The 19,129-nt window shown below is 43.1% G+C and overlaps 1 protein-coding gene and 1 pseudogene across 1 annotated transcript in view; both read right to left on the minus strand.

Annotated features, from left to right (window-relative positions):
- The window catches only part of LOC121102364, a 7,718-nt pseudogene extending 3,447 nt beyond the window's left edge, over positions 1-4,271 (minus strand).
- GXYLT2 (glucoside xylosyltransferase 2) overlaps positions 1-19,129 on the minus strand; it is an 89,866-nt gene that overhangs the window by 55,516 nt on the left and 15,221 nt on the right. The window contains 2 exon segments of the mRNA XM_040628548.1: positions 4,941-5,072; positions 12,324-12,516. Coding sequence (XP_040484482.1) covers positions 4,941-5,072; positions 12,324-12,516 — 325 coding nt within the window.

The raw sequence follows: 19,129 nt of genomic DNA on the forward strand, positions 1-19,129 counted from the left end.
CCCCCCCCCCCCCGCCCTTTGCTAACATAAAAGAAGCTCGAGTTTCATGCCAAGGGGAGATGATTGTTTAGGACAATAGTCTGTATCTCCTTGGTTTGCTGGCTTTCCAGGTAAAGTCACTTTCCTTACCCCAACATCTTGCCTCTAGACTTGTGGGCCTGTCATGCAGTGAGCAGAACAAGCTTGGACTTGGTTACATTAGATTTTCTTGAATAATCTGTTTCCTCATTTGCTTAGGCCCTAACTTGGCATAATGCCCAAAGATTCTAAATAATTGCTTTAAAAATAATTTTCACCAGGGTTGCTTGCGTGGCTTACTTGGTTAAGTGTTCAACTCTTGATTTCAGTTCGGGTCATGATCTCAGGATCATATCGAGCCCCGTGTCAGGCTCATGCTCAGTGTGGAGTCTGCTTGAGAGTCTTTCCCCTCCCTCTCCTTCCCCCTCTGTTCCTCCCCCCACTCATGCCCTCTCTCTCTCTCTAAAATAAATAAATAAATAAATAAATAAATAAATAAATAAATAAATAAATAAAATTAGTTTTCACCAGTTATGCTTGCCTTGCTGGTGAGCATTTCCACAGAGCTCTTCTGCCACCATTTTGGAAGTAGTCACCCTTCCTGCTCATTTTTCCACTAAACTAAGCTTCTAGAATTTAGATCTCAGGCTGTTTCAAGCAATCATTATGTTCCTAGAGTGAGCTTTGCAAGGAATTGAGGGAGAGACACAAAGAGCCTGGGTGACATCATGGGAGCCCCTGGATCAGCCCTATGCTTGGGATCATCTGAACTTCACGGTCGGTTAAGCCAAAAAATTTCCTTCTTTCCTTAGCGAGTTGGAGTTGCGTTTTTTACATGTAACTAAGCGTTGTGACTAATATCCTGAATGTCAAACCTTTAATAGTGTGTGAGTAAATGATAAGGATTGTGGAAAGCTTGTTCAACAAAATTGGTATTTAGGGTCATTTTTATGTGACCCTTTGATAGCTCATCTTGTCCCAATAATTTATGGCCTCTTGATGCTTAATGAAATATAGAGACATTACTTATCGTGTTTCTAATACATGTTCCTCTTAATAAAGATTTTTAATATGTTCCTATACATCTGTCAATATTTGTTGACATCCAAAGGGTTGGTGCCAAGGAAGACTCAATGTTGACTGCTAATGCTGAGTTATAATATTAATAATAGTACAGAGGCCTGACCGTAATTATAAAAAGTTCTTATAAGTCATGTAACCTCTCTTTTCCATTAGCCTGCAGCTGACTCATTAGATATCTCTGGTAAGCACATAGTTTCCCAAATATTGGAACTAGTTACAAACCTCTTAAACTGTAAGTGGAAAATGGAAAGATTACATATTGTTACTTTTTTTTTAAAGATTTATTTTATGTATTTGAGGTGAGGGGAGGGTGGGGGGGCAGAGAGAGAGGGAGAGATAATCCCACACTGAGTGCAGAGCCCGATGTGGGGCTCGATCTCATGACCCTGAGATCACCACCTGAGCTGAAACCAAGAGCTAGCACTTAACCAACTGCGCCACGCAGGCACCCTTACATATTGTTATTCTTGATGTGATGTAGAAAATCTAGGTAATCTAAGATTTTTATTTATTTGGCATGATATTCCTTTGAAATATTAAAGGATGGGTCGAGTTTGTTAGAAATATAGAAATATCCAGAGAATTCAGGAAGAATTTATAGGTCAAGGCTGTAAGCAATTTTATCCTACTTCTCATGACAATATTCTTCCCTAACTCCTTCCTCTGAGATAGATGCTTATGGCAAGTGTTGGGAGCAGGAAAGACATCAGACATTATTATAATCTTGGAATTTATCAAAACTTGGTTTAAAAAGGCCTTTCTCCCTGGGTGAGACTTACATAGCACCTTAACCTAATGTATATTTCCGTACTGGGTGCTGCTTGCCAATAATCTGAAGATTCTGCAATTCATTGATTTCTGTCATGTTTGGAATATCTCTAGGATCCCCAGAAAACCACAATTAGTGGTTTTTGGACTCAAGGAGGCAGAGTGTGTAACAAAAATGCATAGATTCATCAAAAAAATCTCACTAATTCCCATTAAATGGGAGAGAGGTGATGTGAATTCATGACACTCAATTACTTTTACAATAGTGAAAGCTTTATGGCTGTTACTAAAGAAAGAGGGAAAAGTACTCTATGATAAATTTTAATGACCAGATCTGATTTATTTGTAATTGGCAGATTGTTTTAAATACGTTAAGCTTCTGAGTTACCTGAGAGCAATATGCATCCTAGAGAGCTTGTAAACCATCTGCAGTTTACTTTGCACTAATAATGGTCCTGCTCTTTGGACCATTATTCACAGAAATAGAAAATTAAATGTCTACTGGTTTCTAGGACTTCATAAATCATGAACTGGTAGGATCTGAGTTCCACTAATTGTACTTGAGAATCTAATAAGCTTGAGTTGCAGACTTGCACTCTGATCTTATTCTGATAGTAAAATCTTATGTGAGAAGGGTTTTGTTTTGTTTTTTTTTTCCTACAGGCTTGGGGTAGATGATACCCCCTCAGAATATGGGTGAGATTGTGGTTCTCAAATGATTGACCAACCACTTGCTAGAATGTTTGCATTTTGGGATCTCCGTCTTCACTCTGCTGCCTCAGCAGTACATTTGATTTGGTTTTACAGGGATGCATTTCAAGGAAAATATCACCTAGTCTTTATTTCAAATTACTCTGAGGATCAATACATTCTACTGATGCCTAAAAATGCTATGTTTATAATCTGCTGTTATGATATACGACTTGGAGAAGGTAAATGTCCTGTCAACCACAATCTCTCTTTATTATTTTTAAGGAGGGCTAGTTTCCATTATCAAAAGCAGATAAGGAATGCCAGCACTCATTTGTCATTCAAAATGGAACACTTACTTCGCTGGGAATGAATGAAAACCATCATTGGTAGGTTTGTTTTTTTAATAGTGGCGATAAAGTCACAACTCAAGGTCAGGGAGAATTCAAATGTGCTTCCACTGGGTTGCTTATATCTTTTGCATTGGTTGGAAAGACAATTTTCCAATAGTAACTTTGGTTTTTTAATACATTTTCCCCCCTAAAACAAAGACAAGAAGAAGAAACCTGACATTTTTTCTCATCTTCTGAAACGGTAATTGGTTTTTATATCACCCACCTACAGATTTCAGTTCCAGTTTGAGGTAGTCTTTCCTCACCCATACTTTTATGCAATGACTCCCATCTCACATGACGGTCTGTGGCATGTGACAAACAGGTCATTTAACGAGTGAGTAAGCGTGTGCAGATATGCACCAAGAGTACAGCCAGGCCTCGGTCTTCTCACAGGTTCTGGGTAGGAAATGCTAAAAGGGCCGCTTGCCATTTAGGGTTTGAAACCAACAGATGGTAAGACTTCTCTATATGGCCATCTCCCAGGCACCTCAAAATCAAGATATGACCCAAATTAAAGTCATCTCATCCCATGAAAACTGGTCATCCTTCTGTCTTAACCATCTCTCCAAAGACCACCAACCATCGAGTAGGATGAACCATAACAAGTGCTTTTTCTCGTAGCTCATAAATAGCGGAATGTTGGCAATTTCAAACAGACCAGCCTTACTAGTTGCTCAGGTCAGAGACCTGGGTGAAAGCCTTCTCGCCTCACTCCCCTTCAACTCTTACAACAAGCCACTCATGAGGACTGGTAAATTCTCTTTCTCAAGCAGGTTCGAAATCCATCTTTAAGGCACTCCACATAGCCCAAATCATCAGTAATTGGCCTAGCGATTCCACTGTCCACACTGCAATAAACTAGGGTGTCCTCTTTAAAACACAAGCCAGATCATCCCACATGCATGCTAAAAATCAGTGAATGGCTTCTCAATGCCCTTAACACAAAGACCAGACAATCCAACCCCTGCTGACCTCTTTAATCCCATGTCACCCTATTTTCTGGTTACTCTACCTTCTTTTATTTTCTCAAGCATGCTCCTTTCCAATTCAAAGCCTTTGAACATATTGTTCCATCTGCTTGGTACCCTTTTCTCTCTCATTACCAACCAGGCCCTTATCACTCAGTGATCCCTGTTCATGCCTCAGCATAAATGCCATGTCCCCAGAGAACTTTCTATGACCTCTCACTGACCAGTGTGGAACCCCAAGTTACATATATCCATGAGACTTCAACACAGATCATACAACCAATTACCTGTTCAATGCTAGGCTCAAACTCCAAGGGAGCAAGGCCGTGGCTGACTTGTTTGCCGCCATATTACTATCACTAACCCAGGGCCAAGAATCTAATGGGCACTGGGTAAATGTTTGCTGAAGGTACGAATCATTCACAAATGTCAAGATTGCAACTGACAAGTCAAAGCTGCCATCTTTGCTCCATGATATTCCAGTTTGGGTATATCTTCAGGCATTTTTCTATTTAGGATTTTAAAAAAGGTAACAGAAATATTTAATTTAAAAATACAAGACTGAGAGGCTGAACCAGAACTCTGGACCTTTTATGAATTACTACCTAGCATGGCTATATCTGGCAATAGTTATTGTGATAAGAGAAGTAATAATAATCAAAGCTAACATTTATTGAGGGCCAACTATGTGCCAAACCTCTGGAGGAACATGAAGCCTAGTGAAGGTGGGGGATTTACTGAGGTTCACACAGCTAGTAAAGGGGGACCCAAAATCACAAAGACCCATAATCCAAGACATGCTTTGGATGCTCTCAGTCCCTCAATCTTTGGGAGAGACAACTTCTTGAACACAAGAACCCACTATACTGAGAAGACTAAGAGAATCAATTACAGAATCCAAGAGAAACACATTTTAAGCTCTGAGTAAAATGTCTTTAAACACACACCAGTTAATTTCACCAGGTTTCCAAGAACAATTCTCTCCTGAGCAGCATCTATTAAAAGCTCATGTTCCTACCGGAAGAAAGAGTCTCTGAGCAGCACAGGGTTTGAATAATTTCTTCCATTCCTGAGGGTTTCCAACCGAAAATGTGATGGGGTAGATTCTGTGCTCAAACTTCTTTGTATATGAGTCAGGCCACTGTCGTAACTGAAAAGCAAGGAAGACAAGGGAAGGGTGATTAGGCCCCAGAGATACAGAAAACACCTGAAGCTTCTGGATGTTCAAGTAGAAATTATTCAGGCAACTTACATAGAAAGTCTAACTTCACCACCATGATTAATGCTCAGTGAATGAAAGACTATGGCTAAAATTTTTAAAAATAACATGCAGAGTTGTCAAGGACGTTAGAAGACTGGCACATAAACACCACAAGGTGAGTATAAATTTGAATAAACTTTCAAGAGGGCAATTTGGAAATTGGGAACAACCAACACCAAAGATAAAGGCACAAGACCCTCAACCCAGTCTCATTTGTAATAATAATAAAAAAAAAAAACCCTTGAGAACAAACTAAATGCCCAATAATTAGGAACTGGGAAAATTAATTATGATAGAAGATCTATATGTGCTGACAAAAAAATGTTTATTATAAATAACATTTTATTATAAAATTTATATAATTTTAAATAAATAAATGTATTATAAAATTTATTATAAAATTTTTAAATTAAAAATAAAAAGCAAAATGCAAAACAATCTTATAACATGTTTCTGTGTTAAAGGGAAAATGTATGCATATATATTTTACATGGAGAGAAAATTCTGGACAGATAGACACTAAACTGTTAAAAGTGGACACCTGAGGTGATGGTAGTGGTTTCATTTTCTAAGTTTACGTTTCTGTGTTCTTTAGAACTTTTCCAGTGAGTATATTATTTTCTTGGCATGTGTTACTATCATAACAAAATTATTCAATCAATGGGCTTTATATTTTAGAGTAGTTTTATGTTCACAGGAAAATTGAGCAGAAAGTACAGAGTTCCCATCTACCCACCCCCCCTCCTCCCCCACCTCCACACTTTCCCGTTACCTGCATCTTGCATTAGTGTGGTATGTTTGTTACAGCTGATGAACCAGTTTCAATACGTTAGTAAATAAAGTCCATAGCTTACCCTAAGGTTCACTCTTTGTATTGTACATTCTATGGTCTTTGACGGATGCATAATGTCAGGTATCCACCATTACAGAATACTTTCGGCACCCCAAAAATCTCCTCTGTTCCACCTTATTCACCCCTTCCTCCTTCCCTCCCACTGAATTCCTACAACCACTAATTATTTTACTGTCTCTTAGTTTTGCATTTTCCAGAATGGGGTAGAGTAGGAATCATACAATGTATAGCCCGTTCAGATTGGCTTCTTACACACAGCAATATGCACTTAAGGTTCCTCCATGTCTTTTGGTGGATGGGTACCTTCTTTATTTTTTATCACCGAATAATAGTCCATTGTGTGGATACACAATGGTTCATTTATATGTTTCCCCATAGAAGGGTATCTTGGTTGCTTTCTGTTTGGGGTGATTACAAATAAAGCTGATATAAACATTCATGTGCAGGACTTTGTGCAGACAATTGTTGAGTTCATCTAGGTAAATACCAAAGAGCGCGACTGCTGGACTGTATGGCCAGTCTACACTTAGCTTTCTAAGAAAGTGTCAAACTGCTCTCCGCAGTGGCTGTACCGTCTTGCATTCCCACCAGCAATGAGTGAGATTTTCTGTTGCTGCACATCCTTGGCAGTATTTTGTGTCGTCAGTGTTGTGGATTTTAGCCATTCTAGTAGGTGTGTGGTGGTATCTCATTGTTTTCCTCTGCAGTTCCCCGGTGACGTATGATGTGGAGCCTCCTTTCGTGTGCTTATCTGCCATCTGAGAATCTTCTTAAGTTTTTGAGTTAATGCTTCCCCACTGACACAACAGTTCTACGTCTAAGAAAAAATTCCCAAAGTCCATTCATATTTATGACAAGGTTGTTTATCATAATGTTGTCTGTAACAGAACAGAGTTGGAAACAACCTAAACAGCATGGTTAAATACGCTGCAGGGTATGTCTACATAACGGAATATCATGCAGCTCCTGGTGACAACATCGTACAGTGAGGGTCTGCAAACAGTTGCTAGGACAAGGACCAAATCCAGCCTGCTACGGAAAGCACACAAGCCAAGAATGATTAGACACTTTAAAGTAGCTGGAAAAAGTAAAAACAAGAGTAATAGTTTGCGACATGTGGAAGTCACGTGAGCTTTGAATTGGAGTGTCCATAAATCAAAGTCTTACTGGAACACTGTCACACCTAATTGTTTACATATTGCTATGGCTGCTTTTACACTGGATGTCAGAGTTGAGTAGCTACAAGACCACACAGCCTGCAAAGCCTACAAAAGCTATTGTCTGGTCTTTTACCGAAAAAATTGGACAACCCCAGTTTTGAAGAAATTCAGTAATACAAGACTCAGTGATAAAAAAGGGAATATAGCAGATGATCCCATTTCTGATGTTGATATGAAAGAAAAGGAATATAAGTAAATACACCAAAATTGCTCTCCCTGACCATGAATGTGGTTGATTTTTTTTATTTATAATTTTATGACTTTTTTTTTACAATGTACATACATTACTTATATGTTTGAAATGTTTGAAGAAACATATCACTGATCATGCTTTAAATTTGCAACTTTGAGATGGATATATGAGAGACAAATCTCAGAAGGAGAAAGAGGAAGAGTGATAAAGTATTTGATAAGTGATTTCTGGGGGCCGCTGACCGATCAGAACCCACGCCAGGCACAAATAGCCTGCACAAGTGCACTGACTCTTCAGAACCGACACTGGCCATAAACAGTGTGACAACACTGACCCATCATAATGGACACCAGGGACAGATACTCAATCCGTGTCTTGCCACAACAGCCCCAAATCAGCCCTGGAAGGAGAATGGGAAGGTCCCATGGTCTGCTGTTTTCCTTGACTGTTTGATCTTCCAGAAGGGTTATCTACCTTTGCCAATCTGTGTCTTTTAACTGGAATGTTCAGTCCATTTACATTTGTATCAATGCATGTATCTGAATAGTATATCAGCTCCGGCAACTGAAGTTCCTGTTGACACCTCTTCCTGTGGCTGGCAGACACACACACACACACACACACACACACACACACACACACGGAGGATGTTGCTATCCCACTGGCCCACCCATCACCAGAATGGATTGGTGGCTATCCCCCCTTCTGTGTCCCAATTTTTCCCGATAGATGCGCCAAACCTAAAACACATGTTTGATTCCCGAGCTGCCAGGAGAGGCTAGGAAATCAACCAGCTGGCATTTTCAGCTTCTATATTGAGAGATGACAAAAATAAATGAAACTCCAAAATATTAAGTATCTACATTATACTTGGTAAATAGCACCACACATATTGTACTTACACGGCTTAAAAATTAAAAAAAAAATTCTACTTAAATAGAGTAAAATTCGTCCATAAAGCAGCTTCCAGAGGAATCATGAGGTCAACTGGCACTTTGTTTTGTTTTTACCCTGAGATAGACGGCCCTGAGCTTCGCGGGCAGTTATCACAAGAAACTGGATATTCCCTAAATGCCTCAGTGTTGGAAGTGAGACCCTTGCGAAGGGTGGTAGACCCTGCCTCTCCATTCCAGCATCTCCTGGGGTGACACACAAACCAGCAGCTGCTGCTTTACTACTTTAGGGCTAACAAGGTACGGGAGATGGTCCAAAGAAGCTTTGTGGAATGAAAGAGTAAACAGATCGTCTGATTCAGCCTCGCAAGTATGCTCTGTAATAACAGAGCACGGAGCATTTGCCCTTCGTACTGATGGAATAACTGAGACTGAGGAAAGTGGTGTGACTTCCATAAGAGACAAGGTTTTATATCAACACTGGCACCATAATCCCTGCATGGAAAAGAAAGGGACGAGGCCAGATGTCCTGCCTGTCTTTGAACACCCTATTACAATTTCCTTTGTTAGTTGAGCTCCGTTGGTCTAACAAAGACCTGAGGAAAGCAGCCATCAGAGCTAATTACCCCCAAACTTAGTGGTATAAAGTGACCATCTATTATGCTCACAGATTCCATGGGTCAGGAATTCGGACAAGGCACAGAAGGGGCGGCTTACACTGCTGCATGATGTCTGCGGTCTCAGCTAGAAGCTCTGAAGCCTGGGGGCTGGAATCAGCTGAACGCTAGTCCATTCACATGTCCTCCAGCTACAGGCCGGGGACCTCAGCTCTTCTCTGAGTGGGTCTCTCCACATGATCTCCGCATATGGGCTAGTTTGGGCTTCCTCACCCCATGCTGGTCAGGTTCCTGGGGCAGGCATCCCAAGAGAGCCAGGCAGAAGCTATACTCTTTCTATGCCCTGGCCTCAAATGTCACGTGATCACTACATGTAGCACACTCTATTTTGTATGTACAGCTAGATGACGTATATAGATGCGTGTGTATTAGCTATATTACCTTTTAACAAATTATCCCCAAAACTTAGTGGCTCAAAACTGCTAAAATGCATTCTCTCATGTAGTATCTTAGGGTCGACGATCTGCAAGCTGGGGTGTTCTGGCTCAGGGCCTCTCACGAGGGTGTAGTCCAACTACTGGCTGGGCTGCAGTCATCTGAAGGCTTGGTGGGGTGGAAGGTTCTGTCTCCAAGCTCACTCACCTGAGCAGTACAAGAAGCCCCGATTCCTCACCACGTAGGCCTCTCCAAGGGCTGCTCAGACATGAAAGTGGCTAACCCCACAGCAGGGGAGCCAGGAGAGAAGGTGAGTGCAGACGAGACAGGAAGCACAGTGCCTTTTTAAACAGAATCTCAGAACTGACATAGCCTCGTGTCTTCCCTATGCTGCTGGTCACACAGGCCAACCCTTGGGACAGCGAAGGAGGGAAGCACACTAGGGTGCGAATAACAGAAGGTGGGGCCACTGGGAGCTTCTTTGGAAGATACGATCTGCCCCATATACATAGTTATACACACACATCTTCCTTCCTCTTACCTTCTTTAAGTTCAAGTCTCTTTGTTCGGCTCCAGACTCATGTCCCAGCCTCTAGCTCCCAGTGGGGACTCAATAAATACTTGTTAGACGGATATCGTGCAAGACATTGCTAGAGTTTGCCCACAGCCAGTTTCCTCCCTTCCTGCACACCGAGCACTGCTCAGCCCCTTGCCGTTGGGTGAGCCTTGTGACTGCTTCTGGACAGTTCAATATGAGTGGAAAAGACTCGTGTCACTGTCAAGCTGAGGGAGGGAAATGCACAGTCGTGATCCACTTGTCTCTCTCGTTCCTGCATGGCATCCCAAGAACTTCAGAGGCCAAGTGTTCTAACAGGTGCAACTCAAAGCACGAATAGCCTTGGGGCGCCTCTGGCTGGCTTAGCCGAAAGAGTATGCAACTCCTGACCTCAGGGTTGTGAGTTCAAACCCCATGTTGGGTGTAGAGATTACCAAAAACAATAAATAAACTTAAAAAAAAAAAAGCATGAATCATCACATTGTCGTCTTCAGTCCCAGACGTAAGTGCCTGTGTGAGACAAGCAGCAGGCCCGTGGAAAGTCTCTGAGCTTTTCGGGAGGCGTTAAGGCAGCCTGACCTAGCCAATCTGATTCCAGATACCTTAGCTCTTTTATCAGTGTTGCTCGCTTCAAGTTACAGACAGGGAAGCTGCAGCTCTGAAAGGCCGCAAGGCTGGCCTGAGATCTGGCAGCAAGTACACAGGGGAGCTGAGCTTCTCGGATGACTCTTCTGTTTACTAGTTGGAGACGCAGTATGGTACACTGGTTAAGCTCATGGAGGTTTGAGGCTGTGACCTTGAACCAACACCTGATGAGCAAATCACTAAATACTCTTTGCAAAAAGAGGGACATGATTGCTACTGTCTGGTGGGTGTTAAGGAGGGGTAAATCATAAATCGGAAGCCCTTGATAAATGGTAATTATCATCACCACCTCCTTTCACCACAGCTGCAAAGCAGCAAACCATGTGTGTGCCAACCTCTTCCCTTTCCTTTGACTCAGATCTTTTTTCAGGGCATCTTCCAATCAATTTCAAAGCTTTGAGACTATTTGGCTTCTCCTGGTGAAGATGTCAAGGGGATATTTTTCTTTAGAAAACATTACCCGTTTTCTAGCTCTCTGTTTGTAGCGTTTCTCGGCCCAACACGCTTCTTCGGCTTTTCTCATTAGTGCAGCCAGCCTGGGGACAGGAGCCGCCCTGCTGACCCAAGTCGGCGGATACAAAACGAACCGCTTCTCACTCTTCCAGCACTCAAGGCCTTACCACAAGAGCAAACAGCCAAGACAAAGTGAAGTTTGGTCTGCAAAGTCACACACATACCTACACTGGGGAGAAGAGGTATTTCCAAAGCTCTCCTCGTGTCCTGGTAAAAAAATCAGTACTTGTTCCTCAGTATAGGAACAGCCAACTAAACAGGGATCCAGACACATAATAAAATACTACACAGTCACCAGAAAAGATGAGGTAAGAATGTCTGAGTCCTGACCTGGAACAATGCTGACAATATGGTTTTAAGGGAGAAAAAGCAAGTTTCGGTACGACACACAGAGAATAACCTTGACTTTATAAAAGAAATATAGGGACGCCTGGGTGGCTCAGCCGGTTAAGCATCTGCCGTCAGCTCAGGTCATGATCCTGGGGTCCTGGGATCAAGCCCCACATGAGGCTCCCTGCTCAGCTGGGAGCCTGCTTTTCCCTCTGCCTCTGCTCCTACCCCCTGCTTGTGCACTCTGTCTCTCCAATAAATTTTAAAAACTCTAAAAAATATATATAAAAGAAATACATTTTAATCTGGGCATATACAGTTGGGTTATATGGGTATATGTTTATACATACAACTACACATTTACACACATAAACATACATCCACATAGTTAAACACACACTCAAACACACACTTGTACATGAAAAATACAGAAGAATAACTCAAAATTGTTAACTCAGATAGTTTCTTGTGTTTGACTGAGGGTCCCAAGGACTCCTACCTTTTAACGGATGAAATCTCTATCATTTGAGTTTATTTTAATGAACATTTATTACTGTCATTCAAAAAACCTACATGAATAGAATTTGTAGAAAGCTACCTGTCCCCTCCATGAGAGCCATAGTAATGACACCAGAGGGCTCAAGCCCTGGGTCAAGTGTTTCAAGTGCATCATCTCATAGGACCCTTACACTATCGCTGTAAGGTAGGTGTAAGTATCCCTAATTATATACGAGAGCAGTGAGGCTCAGAGTCAAGAGCAGATGGTCACACAGCAGAGAAGGCCGCAGACAGTAGCGAATCCCACTAGTGAAGGGGACGTGCATCTCCCACGATGCGGTCTGTCTGCACTCGGTGACTACCACACCACCACTGCCACAAACTCACCTGCTTATCAAACTCGGGCTTCAGAGAGTCCTCCGTGAAGATGTGGAATTGGATCTTCCTGTGGCTAAAGAGCACAGCGGACTTGAGCATGACCAGGGTCTCCTCCAGCCGATTGCCACAGGCCACCACGGCCAAGTGGATCCAGAGCTCCGGGGGCAGCACAGCCTGAAAACTCCGGAGTTCTCCAGGCCTCCTAGGAAGAAGAAAAACAAGTTAGACCTATTAATAAACTCATAAAATTAAAAAAGAAAAAACACCCAGCTAGTGAATGGTTGGAACATTTCAAAACATGAACAGGCACAATCTGTTATATTTTATAAAGTGATAAGCATTTTGACAATTCTTCCTGCTTAGAGAAAAATACCATTTATTCCCATATTTATCCTGGCAATAGCGGGATGAGTCACTGTTTGGACGGCCATAGGTGTCTGAGACTTTTTCTGCCCCGCTCAGCTGTCGAGTGCCTGCTGGCTGCCGAATGGGCCGTGTTTGGAAATAGTATTGCTAAACTTCCAACAGCTGACACACGGGCTGTGCTGCTCACACTCACACGGGCCACGCAAATTAGATTTGAACGCGACATGAACAAGACGAGGGTGGGTTGTGGCTTTCCCATGTGAAACAAGCAACATGATATTCCCATCATCTGGATGGTTTTAGGTTGCGGTGGAATGCATGACCACCGCACCAAAGTTAAATCCTGTGAGTCTGGGAGGTGAGCAAAGAAAATAACACATGTGCCTCCATCACATCTTTGGAGAGTCTTGAGAAACAGGTGTTAATCCTAACTGTCTCGCTCAAAATTGCTGAGGTGCTAGGTTTGAAATTCAGCTTCCAGTATGTAAGTTGTATTAATGAGAAACAGGCAGGAGAGGAGGCAGGTTAAGCTGAAAATCACCAAGGTATCAAATACTGAGTCAACAGCTGAGAGGGCAATAGGGTCCAAGAGTCCCGAATCATCATCCAGCTATTTCCTCGTAATAAAAGATTTGTTCCAGACAAGGAGACGCAGCCAAGCCTCAAACACACCACTGAGAGACATTTGCAGGCAAGTTGGAAGGAGTTGGCCTGGAAAAGGTGCCCTGAGACAAATGAAACTAATTTACTTGCACAAAAGACTTGGAGGCCAGGGAAACTTGGACATGGAATGCTACCTTCCTTCCAAAACCTTCCAGTCCAATCAGCGCACTGCTCCATGATCCATGGCTCTGTTCAATAATGGCAGTCTTGCTCCAGATTTCTTTCAGCAGGCAGAGAGGTGAGGGTGTGGGCGGAGCATGTCGGACAGCTTTCCAATTTGATTAACTTAAGAGCGTGCTTAGTGGAAGCTCAGCTAACCTCAGACGCCGAGAGATACTCAGATCCCACCAATTTCATGGATCACAGAGCAACACTAGAGACATCCTAAGTATCTTCCGCAGTTGTCGTCTGCTTCTTTTCATCCCCCTGCTGCTACCCGATGAGGCCACCATCTTCCCTCACCCTGACCACTGTGACAGCTCCCTAGATGGGCCACCTGCCTCCAGTCTTATCCTATAACTCCCACCCTATGCTTTCTTTTTGTTAGCACCAGAGTGATGTTCTTCTAGAATGCAAATAGGAATGTGTGATTCTTTTGATTAAAATAACGTAAGGGCTCCTGGCTGCCCTCAAGATTGAGTCCAAACTGGTGATCATGGCTCCTACTGACATCTCTTGCAACTGTCTCCAGCACCCCCGGTCTTGGGGGACAGACATTCATAATCGTGGCCATAGTCACACACACTCATGCTCTCCATCCATTTTGTTTCTGCTCAGCAGACGGCTGGGTTGTCTCCAGGTCTTGGCATGTGCATTCTCCCTGTGTCTCTCTCTGTCTCTGTCTCTCTCTCTCTCTGTGTCTCTCTCAGAAATGCTCTCCTCTGCTCTCTTTTCCCTGCTAACTTCAGACCATGTATTAATCAACAAAGCTATAGTGAGGACTACATGCCAGGCACTGTTCTAGGTACCTGAAGACAGCAGTGGACAAAACAGACCAAGATGCCTGCCCTTGCAGAAACTGTATTCTAAGGGGTGGTAGGGGAAAGACAAAGAAGGAAGTAGCGGTAACTTTGTCACTTGCATAGAAAGTTATCCAGTGATAAGGGCCATGAAGGAAATACACCCTTGAGCAGAGCGGGCTGCAACAGTGGCTGATGGGCTGGTAGATATTTTTATACAGTGCGGAGTTGGGAAAGTCCTCACTGAGATGGTGAAATCTGATGACAACGTGAAGGAGGTGAGGAAGTGAGTCATGTGCATTTCTGGGTGAGGAACATTCTAGGCAGAGGAGACAGAGCAAAGGTACTAAATCAGGATCATGCCTGTTAAATTCAAGGACCCCTGCCGAACGGACTCAGATGTCTTCTCTTCCTCAGCTCTGTGGGCAAGTTCTCAGACCCACCATTAAAGCCAGCTCCCAATTAACTTATGTAAAAGGATGGGAAGGATGTGTCGCAGATAATGCTAAAATCATAGTCAATTAAAAAAAAAAAGGCAAAAGACTGGCCAAAACATGCTATAAAAGAGATTTCATGCAAACTTGTTTGCCTAAAATATGCTCAATATTTAAGAACACTGGGATCACCCAAAGTACTAAAACGATCAATGCAACAGCACAGATATCTTAAATATGAACCACTGCCCCGTCACAAATAACTTTGCCCAGCTGAGCTTTCCTAATTGGGCTTCCACATGAACAGAAAACTCTCACCTTAGTAATCAGGAAACCACTAATTTTAAACAGTAAAGGGATTCCATTTTATTTTCAGATCGACAAAACTTAAGGAATAAAATAAAAGTCTACCCACCCCAAGCTCTGGAGTGGTTATGAAGGCAGAGAACAGCTCAGAAATAGCCAGGGGTGGGGTGCCTAGGTGGCTCAGGCAGCTAAATGTTCGACTCTTGATTTCTGCTCAGCTCCTGATCTCAGGGTTGTGAGATCTCTGTGCTGGGCGTGGAGCCTGCTGAAGATTCTCTCTTAAGCAAAAGAAAGAAAGAAATAGCCAGGGGCCATGTAAGTTAACCCAAACATTTAGGACAGCCATTTGGTAACACCTAGCAGGAATGAAGAGGCAGCTACCCCCACCAGCCATCCAGTTCTATGGCTACTATATCATCTGAAGAAAGTCTTGCACATTTGCACAAGACCCATTCAAGAAGGCTCACAGCAGCCCTGTTTACAACAGTGAGGAACTGGAAATAACTTCACTGTCCACACATAGGCGAATCACGAATATACACAATATGTTTAAGAGGAATACTACATAGCAGTGAAAACGAACACACCAGACTATCACGTCCCAACAGAAGTCAAAGAGGAAAAAAGCAACTTGCAGGAGGATAGCAATAGAATGATGCCATTTAATTTTTTCTAAGATTTTATTTATTTATTGAGATAGAGAGAGAGCATGAGCTGGGGAAGAAGCAGATGGAGAGGGAGAGGCAGACTCCCCGCTAAGCAGGGAGCCCGATGCAGGGTTTGACCCCAGGACTCCGGGATCATGACCTGGGCCAAAGACAGATGCTTAACCGACTGAGCCACCCAGGCGCCCTATAGAATGATACCTTTTAGATAAAGCTTAAAAGGAAGCAAAATAGCACTGTATGTTGCTCACAGACATGTAGTAAAAGTCAACATGCTTGAGGATGATAAAACATCAAATGCAGGATAGTGGTTATTTCTGGGGATTTAAATTTTTATTTCTTAAGATGAGTGCAAGGTACACAGAAATTCATTATGTCATTTTCTGTATTTTTTGTATGCCCAAACTATTTGACAACTTTTTAAAAAAGACTTTATTTATTTATTTGAGAGTGCGTGTGCCCACACACGTGTGCATTAGCCAGCAAGGGGAGGAGCAGCAGGGGAAAGGATAGAGGGAGAGACTGAATCTCAAGGAGACTCTGTGCTGAGCAGAGCTGACACGGGGCTCGATCTCATGACCCTGAGATCATGATGTGAGCCAAAACCAAGAGTCAGACACTGAACTGACTGAGCCACTCAGGCGCCCCAACTTTTTTTTTTTTAATTAAAAAAGGGCTTGCACCCCCTGCAGCATAGAGAGCTCCTCTACAGGCCTCCGTGATTTGAGTCTGCGTGGCACAAAAAGCAGGGGCTGGGGACTGCGCTCTTTCTTGGTGTCTGGTGACAGGTATTAAAGAAGAAAAATAAAGGCCTCTCCTAGTGGCAGTTCAAGTATCCATGGTTGGGCTTTAATGAGGCCTTTGCTGCTCCCCCTCTGTTACCTCTCACGTTACAGTCAAAATCTCACTAAGCATTTGTGTTGCGATCCCAATGAACCATCAAGTTTAAGGGCACTGAAATGGTGTGCCTTTCACCCACTCCTACCGATGGCACACACAGTGCCGCTCAAATGTCCCTTGAGACCCTTCAAGGATCAAGGGAAGTCCAGTCTACGAACCTAAAACTCCTTAACCCCTTGGATTACAGAGTTTGGGAAGGGAATGTGCAGTGGGGAATTGCAGCACTGCTCAGATTGATGGCTAGCTATGTTCTTATTTATACTTTATAAAAGGGAACTGGAGTAGACACTTGCTGTCCAGGACTTTGAGAAGCTTCCAACTAAGGCTGGAACTGATGGGAACCGTCTCGGCCACCACACTGATAGAGCCTGAATGGGAGTCAACACAGTAGAAAGCAGGGCCAAAAGGTGGCAGGTCACATCTTTCCTGGCCCTACGTAAGCACCTGGATCCAGGGGCACCTGACCATAACTGAGGACAGTTCCTTTTTTTTAGAGAGAGAAAGAGAGCGAGCACAAGCAGGAGAGGGGCAGAGGGAGATGGAGAGAGAAAATCTTAAGCAGGCTCCACACCCAGTGCGGAGCCCAACGTGGGGCTCAATCTCACAACGTTGAGATCATGACCTGTGCAGAGATCAAGAGTCAGACACTTAACTGAATGAGCCACCCAAGTGCTCCCAGAGAGCTCAATTTTTAAGCCAGTACATTTCCTTTTGCTTAAGCCACATGGAAACAAATTTACAGCTTACAAATCAAAAAGGAGTCCTAATGTAGGGCTTAAAAATGTTTCCAATCCCCTTTGACTAGCTCCGCCTCTCTCATAGTCTCACCTTAAGTCAGTCTTTGAAATGCTCACTGAATCCATTTCTTCTTTGTTGCTCACTGCTAGGGCCCTGATCCAAAGCCCCGCGCTCTTGCAGTTATGTAGCTGGAAGAGATACCAGATACCATCTAGTGCAGGGGATTCCCTACCCAGATCACACGTCAGTCATTGGAGATACTTGTAAATATGCAACCCTCCACGCCACAAGAGATGCCCAATCAGTGGGTCTTGGGGGCAGTCCTGGAGTTTGCTTATTAAGAACACCCATTGTTATTGGCTACAGCCAAGAGCTAATGATGTGAGCTGACCTCTCACCTCTCCTTTCTCTCGCAAACTCTTCCCCCACGCCCTCAGGAAAACCCCCTCCGTGCTCAGCCTTTTCTCAGGGTATTCTCTCCACGTCTTGCCGTAATGGAAACATGGCTGCCTCGTGAGGATGCCGCCTCCCCAGCAGATCGCCATGTGGACACTGCTCTTCCTCCCCTGTCCCAGGACACTCGATGCAGTAGCTGGGCTGGTGTCGTTTTTGCTCGACTTCACCGCCACACCTGGACATGGGACGTGTCTTCAAAGTGATGTCTGTGGATGAAGACTATTCTATCTTCTGTCTTTGTTGGTGTCCTCTCTCGGCTTCCTGAGACTGCTCTTAACTCAAAGAAGAGCTTAGCTCCTTGCTCACAGAACTCCTCCCAGCATTCTCCAGGACTTCAACCACTGTTTAGAAGAAGCTCCCTGCTTCCTGACCCTTCAATCTGGGCACTTCTGCACCCACCACCTTTCCTTCTTTCTACCCGAGACACCCCGTGCTGTGCTCACGTCCTGGACTTTTACTGTGTCCTCCGCCTGGAAGTCTTCCCTTTGCACAGACACCCCCTTCTCTTTTAAACAGCAGAATGAGCTTCCCTGACCACCTCATCAAAGGAGCACCCTCCCTTTTATTCTCTGTCATGGTCTTTGCTTATTTCCTTCCAAAAACTTACCTCAGCTGGTGATTATAAATTCTTTCAATGTAATCTATATCAAGGACACAACATTATATACCATCAGTCTAAGGCAATGTAAATAAGCAAAATCTCTATCTTCAGAAAAAGATCAGAACAAAATACACAATGTATACTTCCAATTTAAAAAAAATAATAAAACAAGGGTGCCTGGGTGGCTCAGTCGCTTAAGTGTCTGACTTGATTTCAGCTCAGGTCGTGATCACAGGGTCATGAGACTGAGCCCCATCTTGGGCTCTGTGCAGGCTGTGGAGCCTGCTTGAGATTCTCTCTCTCCCTCTCTCTCTGCCCCTGCGTGCATATGCTCTCTCTATATATGAAAACAAATATATATATATATATATATATAACATATATTGAAATATTAATGTTGGTAAATGGAAAAAAATCTTGCCCTATAAAACTTTCTTTGCATGTTATGTCCTGGTTTATATTCCATTGAATACATGTTTTTACAGATGTAGTAATAGTGTACCTACAACTTTATTGTCTGCATTTTCCATCTGCTTCTTTTGTTTTTCTCATTACTTTTTAAGTCTTCATAGCTGGATCATTGTAACTGGCGATCTACTAGTCCATCCAATGAAAACACCAGAGCTTATTAGTCTAGCCCTTTTGTTGGTTGTTTCCAACTGTTCTGTCATATTAAAAAACAGAAAAGTCTGGTACTAAACATTGTGAGCCAACAGATTTTTTTCTT

This window comes from Ursus maritimus, unplaced genomic scaffold, assembly GCF_017311325.1.
Source record: "Ursus maritimus isolate PB19 unplaced genomic scaffold, ASM1731132v1 scaffold_14, whole genome shotgun sequence".
Taxonomy (NCBI): domain Eukaryota; kingdom Metazoa; phylum Chordata; class Mammalia; order Carnivora; family Ursidae; genus Ursus; species Ursus maritimus.